The sequence below is a fragment of the Cariama cristata genome, unplaced genomic scaffold (assembly GCF_000690535.1).
Source record: "Cariama cristata isolate BGI_N322 unplaced genomic scaffold, ASM69053v1 scaffold4772, whole genome shotgun sequence".
Classification (NCBI taxonomy): Eukaryota; Metazoa; Chordata; class Aves; order Cariamiformes; family Cariamidae; genus Cariama; species Cariama cristata.
Genome location: NW_009604303.1, coordinates 97,824 through 110,882, shown reverse-complemented (window position 1 = coordinate 110,882; position 13,059 = coordinate 97,824). Strand labels below are relative to the sequence as shown.

General features: G+C 46.1%; 1 protein-coding gene across 1 annotated transcript; it reads left to right on the top strand.

The window, feature by feature from the left end:
* Positions 1-7,766: 7,766 nt before the first annotated feature.
* KLHL34 (kelch-like family member 34) lies at positions 7,767-9,554 on the top strand. Its single transcript, XM_009695523.1, has one exon. The coding sequence runs from the start codon at positions 7,767-7,769 to the stop codon at positions 9,552-9,554; it is 1,788 nt and encodes a 595-aa protein (XP_009693825.1).
* Positions 9,555-13,059: the final 3,505 nt, after the last annotated feature.

The following is a 13,059-nucleotide window of genomic DNA, read 5'->3' as shown; positions in this document are numbered from 1 at the left end:
AGGTCTTACAGTGAGAGATGAGCACAGAAATACGTAATAGATCACACTAAAATCGTGCCTATTTCCTGTGGTTACGTGCCAGCCTTTGTGGGTATGAGCCAAACTCGCTAACAGCGAAGTATTAACACTTCACTAATGAGATGACACATGACCACCCGAAGGCAGTGAAGCCAGAGGAACGGTTGCAGCACAATAAATAGTTATCATAACTGAACCACAGAGAGATGAACTCCCCTCCACCCAACAGCCCCTAACCTGCTTAATAAGGAGCCCATGAAATAAAGTAAACTACCTGGATTTCAGTGTCATCCCAATGCTCTGGTCTCTGTGTGTTACAGTGACAGTAAATCAAATGGACAGTATTGCCCTGGTGTCACTAAGCTCCATGCATGTAAGGCGGAGGAAGAGTTTCCTTTGTTAACTCCCTACCCAGTCCTCTGCACTGGAATCTTTTTTTGGTCCAACTGCTGAAAGAGAGACTTCTTTAATGTAACTGAACATATGTTTGTGAGAAACTGCTCAACAGTATGGTGGGGACATGTTCTGTTCGAGAAACAGAAATAGTTACTGTGTTGTGCCTGCGGCAACGGGTTTAGTCTAATGAGACACCAAGACCCCGACACATTCGGGGAAAGACGTTTAATTGTCTTTGAACAAAAACACGCTCTAATGATTTCTCTGATCATCTACACAGAAAAATCCAAACACATTTAACTTAGAGGTAATCATAAAGGTAGAGGTAAAATAATAATTACTGTTACCTGAAAACTTTTGGTGAGTTTGAATGTATTTCAATCGATTACTCTGGTTTAATCATTTTCAAGTAAAAGATTATAAAGCTTCTGCATTTCTAAGACAAATAGTGTTACATGCCTGAAAACTCTGGAGGCTTGCCTTTATGCCTAACTTGAACTATAGAACTAAACTGCAGTTTTGCATTTTCTCTGGTGGTGTGAGCTATTCTTTTTAGTAGTCAAAGCAAGGCTCCACTGTACTACTTACTGTACCAGCAAAACATCTGTAGTTACACGCAACTGCTTATGGACATCAATTCCAAAACCAAGGTGTTGAGACTCAGTTCACTGAATTCAGTGGCATCTTACCAGGACTGTGCTCAGTGCAATCACAAGAGCGATAAAGATGGCCCTTTTATTTATCTCTTGTTCCACACAGTCTGTAAATTATTTACAGGAAGACGTAATAAAAATCTGGCACTTTGGCCATTTTGTATTATAAAAAATTGATGTTGAGAGAAGAGAGTCAGAGAAGGCTGTCCAAGGAAAATAGCTGTATTTTTCTTGGTAATAGCTTTAGGGCCAAAGTGTTGAAAGAGCTTTCTTTTATCCTCATGACTAAGTCCTGGTTTCTCTAATGTGTATACATTTAATTTGAATGAGTTTTTGCTTTATAAGTGAAGCAGATTAAGTAATGCACTTGGCAAAAAAAATCCTAATTTTGGTATCCGAGCTGCCTAGTGCTACTGGTGCATTAATAATTACGAAGGAAACTCCCCCTAAAGCCAGTTTCTCAGCCCTCAAAAAGTACTGCAGCTTTGCTCCTTACTTTATGCCCCAAGATAAAACAGTTCTCTAGAGACAAAAAACTAAGGGTTGGATGAAAGATCAGTCAAACTTGGTAAAATCCAGGTTTCGTATGTCTTTGGAAGCAGTCTAAAGCCATTTATAAAATAAACACATCTGCTCATGTGTTATACTCACTTGCTGCTACATTACTTTGCAGTGACGCTGAAGTGGATGTTTCCAAAGATTCCCTTCAGACTGGTTACTAACTGCAAGTGCGATAGCAAAGTGCAGCAGCCAAGTGACGGTGTTCTGGCCCTGACACCAACTGTGGGTTTCATTTGCACCGGTGGTTGGTAAATCTTGCCTGGTAACTAATTAAATTTGATTTTGTCTGGATGTCGTACTGTGAAAAGTGACCTAATCCTTTGCTGTATTTTTAGTGAAAGTGGAATTAGATTTGTCTTTCTTACAGATGCTGCATTCTTAGTAAATGTTTTTTTACAAGAACTGCAATAGTTTATATTGACAGTATTCTTCATCTAATACAGTGGTTCTTCACTGGCATCTGATACAGTGGTTCTTCACCGTCAGCTAATACTTATGACCTTCCTAGTTGATCATTTGCAGAGTCAGAACGGATCTTAACAGATCCCCACTCCATCGGGGTACTGATAATCCAAGCCCCGACCGGAGCAGAAGTCAGCGTGTGGCTGAACTGGACATTGTAACGACGCAGCACACAGTACTTTCTGTCCTCCTTAGCACAGAGGTGTTGGCCGTGCCAGGCAAGTTTGGACACAAGGGGCAGGAGTCACGCGCGGTATCTGCAATTGGGAGGGCTAGGAGAATATCCGAATGCGTGCTTTCCTACGGAAACTAGTCTTATTAACTGTCTTGTTGCACATTCAAGTAGCACACGCACACACACACACACAATCAAATGAAGCACTCTGCCCTGTGACACACACGGTGCCCTCCTCCTCCCTCCTTCCCTGACAGCCACGTGTCGCTGGAGCTGGGCACGGTTTGCCGGCCCTCGGCTTTCACGATGTTCTCAGCGCTTCTCGCATACTTCCTGCATGCACATCCATGCGCTCATCCTCTGTTTTTATTACTGAAGGTTAGCGAGGATAAATGAAAGCCTCCTATGCCACTTTCTATGGCCAGTTTGGATCTCTCGGATAATCTTCCGTGAGGCCATCCACCTCTTCTAAATGTCAGGCACGCATGTGATCTGAAAGCCTTCACAGGCTGTCCTCACGCCTGAATGACATCCCAGTGACTCAGGCACTAATGCCTCCAAATGAGGCTGCATCTTAATTCCCTGCTTTGGCTGTTTCTCCAGTAAAATGCCGCTGACCATCCTGGCACCGAGAGCTATCCAGCGGGGCAGTGCGAGGAGGGACACCTTTGCAGAGATCAGGAGAATGACGCTGTACGGCACCACACGGTTGAGACAATTCGGTCACCATCAAATTTGTACGGTGGTTGTGACACAAATGGGACCTGTGGGCTCTTCCCCGGTCCTTGGGAGGAGAGGGACGTGCTCTGCCTACGCCACCGGTCCAGCGGGGCAAGTGAAAGCCGCACGTGCCGCAGTCACGCTGCTGACCTCCAGCCAAGGCCGGCCATCCGCTGCTGAAGCATGGCCCCTGCCGTCCCCGACCCCGAGGCTGCGGGTTTGCACCTGCAGTCCCTTTTGCCTGCAGCCTCGGAGAACCAGTGGGGAGGGAGACACTGGGAAGAGCCTAGGCTGCAAGGGAGGAAAAAAGAGGAACAGCGTCCTTCACCCTGCGGGAGGGCGAACTTCGTTTCCTGGATCGGCTGCTCATGGATTAAGCCACGGCTCACCAGCGCTCTCCTGGAAAAGGGCCTCAGCAGACCATGGGCTCCGGAGGAGCCTGGGGAAGAGTCCGATTCAGAAAGGCTTCGGGCGGGACCGCAGCCTCCCTCCCACACCCCATCCCGCTGGGCGGCAGCAGGGCGGGGGGAGCGGGGCCCTCCCCAGCTCTGCCAGCCTGGGCTCTCCCATGGTTGTCCCCATCCCGTCCACTTGGTCAGGGCTTCCTGCCCTGCCGTCCCGCGGGGAGCTCCTCACCCCCGTGGGGAAGCAGCCTGGTGCCCAGGATTTCTAGTCCTGCCCCACAAAGCAGAGACTATCTCAGCCCTCCGAGAGCTGCCTTACTTTGGCTGTGTTTGCCACTGCAAAGTCATTCTGGCCTGCTTGAGCAGCGTTTGAATCTGCACGTTGGGGAGGTGATTTTGCATTGCGGGATGGCAGGGTTGTTTCACGCGTTTGCACGCGTATGTCAATGCAGATGCATTATTCCTCCAGAGTTTGGCTTGTTGTGTCCCAGCATTCACACTGGTGTTGCACGGCACAGCAAACCTTTACCAAGAGCAGCTTCCAGCGCTTCAAGGGGGTCTCTCTCCTGCAGGTGTATCAGCTTGGCATGGGACAGGACGAATCACATAGCAGAAGATGGCTGTCGTTACGCTCTTGCTTATTGATTTTTTTGGCTTATTGATATTTTACACACCTTACTCCTTCTCTTCAAGGAAAAACAATGAAAGGAAGGTGACATCCAGAAATGCGAATTCCTAATATCCAGAACAAGAACTATTACTACTCTACCAATTTCATCTAAGATAGAAAGCTACCTACTTTATTTATCTTTATGTGAGGTAGGGGAAAAGAAAAAAGAAAAAATAACTCTGAAATCAGCGATGGTGGAGTTCATTTCTGTATTACTTCAGTCAGCTGTCAAAAATGCATTCTTTATGGATTGATCTCAGCAGAAATTGCACAAGTCATGACATCCCTGGGGAGCAGTTCTTTAAACAGCAGTGATGTTGGGCAATGACCTTCCAATGGCTCTTCTTGTGAAGAGAGGCAGTGCTTTCAGACAGACACCTCCCGTGCCCTTGGTCCTGTACATTTTCAGCTTACTGACATGCTCAGTGAAAGGAAAAAAAAAATCTCCGGGCAAATAAACAGCTTTAGCAGGATCACGATTCTATTTCTATTAGCTGGCTTGCCATGAAGATGCAGTAGGTCTGAGAGGGAATCGCACAGCAAATCTGCATACAATTATAGGATCTGCTTATCCGGCACTGGTCTTGAATCAGTTCAGTTAAATCAGCGCCAGCTCCTGTGGCAATGTACTGTCATCAACTGGCAACTGACCTGTATAAACTGCAGCCTGTGTACAGAAAGCACTTGGAGAGCAAGTGATGCACAGCCCGTTTGGCTGACACGGCATCACTGTGGGCACAGGCACGGACGCTCAGACTGAGCCTCATTTGGTTACAGCGCTTGCGGTCGGTGCTGTGCTCGTACTTCACGTGTGCCAGCAGAACTGGTGCAAGCCTGGGCAGCGGCTGGGCTGGCCTTGCTGAGGGAGAGGAAAAGGCACGTTGCATCACAGCAAGGGGCTGCATCACTTGGTGGGGGGAGTGCGTTTTGGCTGCCGCTGACGATACCCACTGTTGCCCAAGCCACATCTCTGACCTCTTTCTGGCACATCTATATCCAGGGGAAGTAGGATTTAATTATGTGACCTGAGTCCCAGCTTTTGTGGCTCACCAGCACTCACAAAGCATGTTACCAGCGCTGAGAGGGGGGGGGCTGTTGGCCATGACTCAACAACACAACACCCCTCCAGTTTCTGTGCATTGGGTGGGCGTCACGTGCCGAGGGTCTCTCCCCGTGGTGGGTCCCAGGCTGCCTGCCCAGCCAGTGGCTCACCTCCACTGCACCAGGCTGGGGCTCTGCGGCTGCTTGGGAGGCCACACAGGGAGAGAGGCTGAGGATCTGACCAGGGTAACAGAGACCTCTCTGCTGTTGTGGTGTTTTGGGGTTTCCCCTTGCTCCTCTCTGAGCATCAGTTCCTGGCTGCGTCACCTCCCACCACCCCCACCTCAATTGTGGCCGTGCAGGCGAAGGGCTGACGGAGGACAAGGACTGTTGGCGAAGATGAGGTGGTGCCAGGACTTGCTTATGCCAGAACTGCTGCAGAAATACTCCTCAAACTCGACCCTGCGCCAAGGCACAGCCCCCGTGCTCTCCTGGGCTCACCGCTCAGGCTCCTGGGGAGCGTGGGATGGGGCAGCGCCGGCTTGCTGTTTTGAAACAGTGGAGATTTGTCTGCACCTCGTGTCATCGAAATCTGCCACTTTACGGGGTTAAACTGAGGAAAGCAGTACCTTTAGGAGTGGGAGCGTTTAAGGCCTGGTCCCTCTATCACCAACACGCATGACTGCTGAGAGGTGACAGAGGTACCTCGTCTCCCGTTTGTCCAAAACAGGAAAAGCATCAAACCAGAAGCTTGGACTCAACTGCACAGCTTTGCTAACAACACCTGAACTTCTCTAGAGTTGTCCCAAGTTGGACATAGTCAGTGCCACTGGGAAAGAGAAACAAGGCATCCCTTTTCCCCTTCATCCCCACTGCCCATACATGTCATTTTGCTAGCGGGGGGGAAGATTTTTTAGCAAGATCCTGATTTATGGCCCATAATATCATGATGGAAAGTGGATTCAAGCAGGAAATCAATTTTCAGAGCTCTACAGCAATGAAGAATGATGTTTTTGGAGTCCTTCCCCGCAAATAGAGCACAGCATGTGCAGGTATCACTCTGCTTAGCGAGATGGTTTAAACTCACTAGAACAGTCACACGGCATGCGTGATCCCCATTAGGATCCAGTCAGCTCCCAAACACCCCTCGATTACAGGGGTGAGCCAGGATTTCATGACATCACATAAATAAATATAAGCAAATACAGTAATAAGGCTTTACCTTGGGCTTGAGCAAAAGGTGAAATTGTTCAGTCCTGTGGGATCCTCCTCCGCCCCCAAGTCTGCTGGTTCATGATGCAGCAAAATGGTCTGGCATTTATCGACCTTGTCAAGGTTTGCAAGTCCTGAGTGTGCTTGACTTGGAAAGAAAGGTGTCAGGAGGAGATTCCTGAACACCTCCACCCAGAGTTACGCAGGGGAAAAAAAAGAAAAATAAAAGCAAGCTTTAAGAGGTCGGAATGTGTAGCCCGCCCAGAGCTACTATTCCTGGTAGAAATTAGACCCTGAAGGGCCTGGGTGAAAATCAGGGATAATCCCCGTATACGTGCTTCTAATTGGGACAAGCTGAAAGTGAGAAAGCTGAGCGAGTCACCTCCGGCCCATCCCTGGGGGCTCTGGGTTTGTTCCCAGCTGGTAACCGAGAGCACCATTATGCAAAGCCTCCTCTATAAACAGATTTCGGTTCATTACGGCCGAACTGGGGGAATCTATTTTTGTCACTGCTTTGTGCGAATGCGTTGCCCTTGTGATTTCCAGCCAGGTCGTTCCAAGTCAGCTGCTTTGGCCGGGGCTGTCGGTGGAAGCTCCTCCGTCCAGCCGGTCCCTGGCCCCCTCGCTCGCCCGCCTGGGGTTGGCCTGGGGCGGGGGGGACGAGGGGCCGTGCCTGCGGCTATTCTGGTAGCTGTGAGTTATGGCGGTGTCATGTGAAGCAAAGAGCCCAGAAATGCATGTCAAATCGAACCAGTGACTAATCATGATATTTTGGTTGTCTTAGTGCCTGCCAGACAAAGATTTATGGGCTCAGAAAATCTTCACGTAATAACCCCTGGGCACTGATTTGATCTTCAGCTGAGGCTTCCTAAGAGAGCGCGAAAAGAGGACGAGAAGGGGGCTGCTGTCCCAGGGGCAGCCAGGTCTAACCTCATCTGAGTTTGAAATACAAACAAGAGAGGAGAAAAGCCAGCCTTCTCATCTGTGTCTGCTCAGAGCCATGCGCTGGCAGCCAGAGAGGATCTATTTGATCTGCCTGCGGAGCAAGAAGGGTCGAGGGCGACGGCTGAGCAGACACAAAGTGCCATTTGTTGGGATTGTAATCTAGCTCCCTCACCCGTTACCTGATGGCCAGCCAAGCAAGTGCTCAGCACAAGCGTGGACCATTCATCCTTGCACAAGCGACGGAGGCGAGAAAAGTAAGCATCCTACAGCTGTTACGACATTCAGCTGTTTTTTCTATAAAGGAATGCATTGAATTCACTACAAACCTACTAACTGTCCCCCTATGCCAGGCAAGAGACTGATTTCTTTTTTTTTTTGGTTCAGCTTTTCTCTAACAGCTGGAGGTCTGCTGGGCATTCGAGCAATGGCTGTTGAGTAGGGCAGCTGTTTTAATATCTAATTGCATTTTAGCTTTAATAACTCAAGGGGAAAGCGTTGCATCGCCTACCATGAGCTACTTCCTGTCCTACTGCAAAGCACACTGCGCCGCCGTGCTCGCCCAGTACCAGACCCTGAGATCAGAGGGCTTTCTGTGCGATATTTTGCTAAAAGTGAAGGAAAACGAATTTCCTGCACACAAGTCCTTGCTGGCATGCTCCAGCGACTATTTCCGAGCCATGTTCAAAAGTTATACCCGAGAGTCTAAAGCCAGCGTAATTCACCTGCAAGTTGTCTCACCCACTGGTCTCCAGCACATCCTGGATTTCATTTACACTTCCTTGTTGCCCCTTTCCTTTGAAAGCCTGGAGGACACCTTGGAGGCTGCAAGCTACTTGCAAGTGACTGATGCTATCGGCTTGTGCAACCAGTACTTAGTTAACAATCTTTCCTTGGAAAACTGCTGCTTCTCCGCCAACGTGGCCAGGAAATTCTACCTGCCGGATGCCTTAGCAGCAACAGAAAAATACATTGTCAATAATCTCTCAAAGCTGATGGACTTGGATTTGCCAGGAGTGCTCGAGCTGAACTTCAGGTCTTTGCTAGCGGTGGTTCAATCACCAGATCTCCCCACTGTGAAAGAAACCCGCCTGTTGAATCTTGTGCTGCTGTGGTTGAAGCAGGATAAATCCAGGCTGGCTCACACAAACAGCCTTTTAGAGCACATAAGATACGGCCTCATCCCGGTGGAAGAGCTGAGAAAAACCTACACACAGTCAGAAGTGCCCCTCTCCGCAGGTATTAAGTGCTTGATCATTAAAGCAATTAATTACCATACATCCATTTTCAAACAGCCTGTCCTGCAGGATAAGTCCACCACGCTGAGGAACCAGAAAACTCGGATCATTCTGCTGGGCGGAGGGACAGCCAGCGAGGGGCTGGTCACCGACGTGGTGGCCTTCGACGTTTACAATCACAAGTGGCGAGCTCTCACACAGGTGCGGGACAGGGTGCAGAACCACAGTGTGTGCGTGGTGGGGAACTTCCTCTACGTCTTGGGTGGGGAAATAGAAAGTGGTGCCCTGGGCGATGCTAAAACCGAAAAGATCTTATCGGTTACAAACAAGGTCCATCGTTATGATCCGAGATTTAACACATGGACCCAAATCACGGGCATGCTGGAAAAGAGATGCCAGTTTTCTTGTTGTGTCCTAGGCAAGGATATCTTTGCCATTGGTGGAAGGGGTGAGGATGGGTCGCTGCATTCGTCTGTGGAAGTCTACAACATAAGCCGGGACAGATGGACAAAGGTCAGGGAATTGCCGTGCAAGATACATGGCCACGCCAGTGCCATTTGCAAGAATACGATCTACATCTCGGGCGGCAAGTACTCAGACCCAGCCAACACAAGCAAGGACGTATACTCTCTCAGCTCGCCTGAGGGGCAGTGGATGAAGCAAGCCCCCATGAGCATTGCTCGGTTTGGGCATCAGATGGCAACAATCAGAGAAGCCATATTCACCTTTTTAGGATTATATGAACCATTCTCTGAAATAGAAAGATATGATCCTGATCAAAACCAATGGACTCGGTTAAGACCACTGATTTATGATCGATTTTGCTATGGCCTGGCAGTGGTAGAGGAAACGGCTCTTCTCATCGGGGGAAAGAAATGGCAAAACTCACGGGAAGTCCCCACGCAAGACGTGGTTGGCTACGACATCGACAACGACGGCTGGGAAGAGATCTGCAAAGCCCCCTTGCCTTGGTGTGGGCTGCAGTGCGCGGTGATGCAGCTCTCCGAACTGGGCGATGAGCAGGACAGCGACAGCCAGCAGAAGAGGCCGCCGAACTGCTGAGCGCACACGCGGGGGAACACCCATCCGAGGAGACGCGCCCGCAGGGCGGTCCTGGAGAAGAAGAAAATGACAGTGGCACTGAACCTGATAGTGTGGAGGTTTCACTTCGATAAGCCAAATGCTTGGTGGAAACAGGCAAGAAAGTCTGGCTCCAGCACGGGAACAGGTGCTGGGATTCCTCGAGCTGGAAGCTGATCTCACTGAGGAAGGATGCAGCAAGTAGCGTGTTTAGAGGAGACGAGTGAGAATCGTAATCCTTGTCTTTTGAAGAATAATACCTAGATAGCAATTAATAGGTGTTGCAAGACGGATTTTTCAAAGGTTAAAAAATATAATTAATCTTTTCTGTTTTCTTAATCAGAGGTAATTTTCCCAGCTGGTAAGTGCTATGGAATTTTTGTGCTATGGCTAAGCAAAATGAAAGTGAGTTGTGTAAAGACTAGAAAATTGATGCCTACAAGAACTAATAATAAGGACTGCAAAGGAAAAGGTATTATTTGATATGCTACATACTAGGCAAGAATGTCTTAGCTCACCAGCATGCAATTACTGGACAGAAAGCACGTATTTTTTGATATGTAGACTCAATTATGGCCGTAAGTTAAAACAGTGGCTGTTTCATAGAAGCCATTTCTCTCTGAGCAGCCTTTGCTGTAGCATGCCTTTCAGATGCTTATTTTGCATTATTTTAAAGACACACAATACCGGTACAGTACATTTCTTTGTATCCAAACCTTGTGTTAGTTTAGATGGCCAGAGCTGACCGGTTATACTTATTATTAGACTCTAAGAAACACATTACAGGAGTTGCTGTAACTAATGCCTTGATACCTACCTTGGTAGCATATGCTGCTTTGTCGCACCTGCTTGTAACAGTAAAATTGTTCATAGCTGTTGAACTGGTACATGAGAGAATCCTGCAGTCAAAAAAGGTTTACTTTCATCACAGAGTAACATGGGGAGGGAGATAACTGAAGGTTTTCAGAAATCTTTATACAGTGTCTGCCTACATACCAAATGGCAATAGTCTTCCTTCTTTTTGGCCGCATTGGCAGAGTTTGATGGCACAGACGATGGGGGTACTTTAAGGTACGTGGATCTGTGAAATGCAGGCAAAATGGTCAAATGCTGCAAAATCATTTTGGTATGGAGTAAATTGAATCTCGAGTCACAAACATTCATTTAAAAGCTAAATTTATTGTACTTAATTTTACAGTGTTCCCTTTCTAGGCTGAGAGTTAATACAATAAAAATATATATAGAAGAACATTTAATAGTTTCAAAAGAAGGCAGCACAATGGAGAGGACACATGTTCTTTGTCACTAGACTAGCTTAAAAAACCGTAATGTTTCATTTTCACCTTTAAAGCAATCGAGCTGACTTTACTAATGTAAAGTGCAGGCAGAATAGCTGTTGCATAGCAACAGATCTAAGTCTTCTGAACTGCCTTGGTTTTGACAAGGAATCAACTACATAATGTGCATATACATCCATCAGATATAAAGAGTTTTGTATATGAATATATTTACTTTTGGTCCAGTAAAACAATAGCAAGAGAATCTAAATGCTTGGAACAATAGCACAATCCATTTCAAGTCAAGCATTTTTTAAGAGAAATTTACAAAAACCTCACAAATTTAATATACAAGTCAGTACCCATGCAGTAAATAAACGTCCAGTTTATACAAACAATATTCTTCTAATGGTACAAATGTTACACTGGATCCAGAGTTCTATACAAACGTTAATACATGATTTGTCATCCATATCAACTTGAATATAGTTGATTACTGAAAATGAGCTACAGAAAGGCCACTCTTCTGTACAATTGTGCAAAATCTGCAAAACATTTGCAATCCAAATGCAATAAAATAACAAGAAAGAAAGAGAGGGAGAAAGAGAAAAAGAAAGAGAGAAAGGGGAGAAAGAGAGAAAAAAGAGGGAGAGAAAGAGAGAGGAATAAAAAGAAAGAAAGAAGGAGAGAGAAAATAAATCTGTCCATTCTTTCCTTCATACCTTCATGGATATAACTGCCAGGAAATATCAGAGCTCAAAAAGTTTAAAGTACATTCACTGAGCTGTACAGGCAATAGTCTGAAGTTGGTGAAGAGTACAACTCGCTGTAAAAATTATCAAGGAGGCTTTTCCCTTTCACATGAGCATTATTAAATCATGTCGTTGTCCCAACTTATGCAGCAAAATACTGAAAAGCACCAGAAATATTTTGTCATGCTCTGATCACTTTTTGAAAACAAGCCCATGAAAAGTAACTACGTGATTTAAGATTTCCCTCCCACTTTCCTGTTCCAGGTATGTGCCCAATGCTAAGGAACTACTTCTACCCATATTGCCTGGGTTGTCTCCAGCACATCTCAAATCTCATGGAAGTTTAAAACATTTCAATTGGCTTGTGAACTCTGCAGAACCCAGAGACATCCTTCCCCCTTCAAAAGCAAACCAGAGGCTTTTTTACTCCTCCGTCATTTTTCAGCTTCTGTGCCCAGCTCTGCTCCCATCACACGTTTTCCCTGCACACAATATGGCCAAATTTCACAGCTCAGACAACACATAGGACACTACTTGAAAAATCCTATTAATTCATTTTCTATTGCGAGAACTTTCAAAGCCATTCAGTTTTGGAGCATTTCATTGGGAACCTTTTCCACCACTGCTTCTCTGGGCAAGAGAAACACCGCTATCAAGGACGTTCAAAGTCTGCATTTTCTCTTTTGCAAAACCTGCACATTATACTGATACCTTCAGTGCAAAAGCAGCATAAATGACAGTACCATGACTAATTTTTAAAAAAATCAACCAAATGTGATTAAGAGACAAATAACACATAATTTGGTCTTAATTAGAACACAAACCAGCATCCCTTTGCACTGATGGTAAACCTTAGCAACAGGCTTTAAAAAAGCCTAAGGAAATAAGACCTAACCTTTTGATACTTAAATTCACATTAGTCATTTCTGTCTGCTGATTTTCACCCTTTTGTGTGTTTGACAAAACTGAAACACAACCACTGCATTACATTTTTTCCCTGTTATTAAAGAAAACTCCTAGAGTTTCTCATTAAATATAAAAATTCATTTTCTCCCACCACCAAAATAGTACCTGCACTCCAAAAATGCAATGCAATACTCAATTATACAATACAAAATTTCATTGTAAAAGTGACCTTCGATAACAAAACCTTTAGCTTGTGGAACTTCCTGCAGGAAGGCCACAGTCTTCCAAAAATGCTTTTAAATACTTTTCTTTAATAGCTAAAGATCATGTTTGTTATTTCACAGAAGGTAAACTCAAGCGGAGCATCAGTAGCATATAAACTATACAAATCCTCATTAAAGATGTGGTATTGTCGACCATTGAAGGTTTACTTCACACAGCTGAGTAACATTAAAATATAATTTACTAGAGCTCCCACATACTGATATAAAAACTACTTTATGCACTTAAGTAAAGGGCTGGAGTGTAGCAAATGGACAAAATGAGAGACCT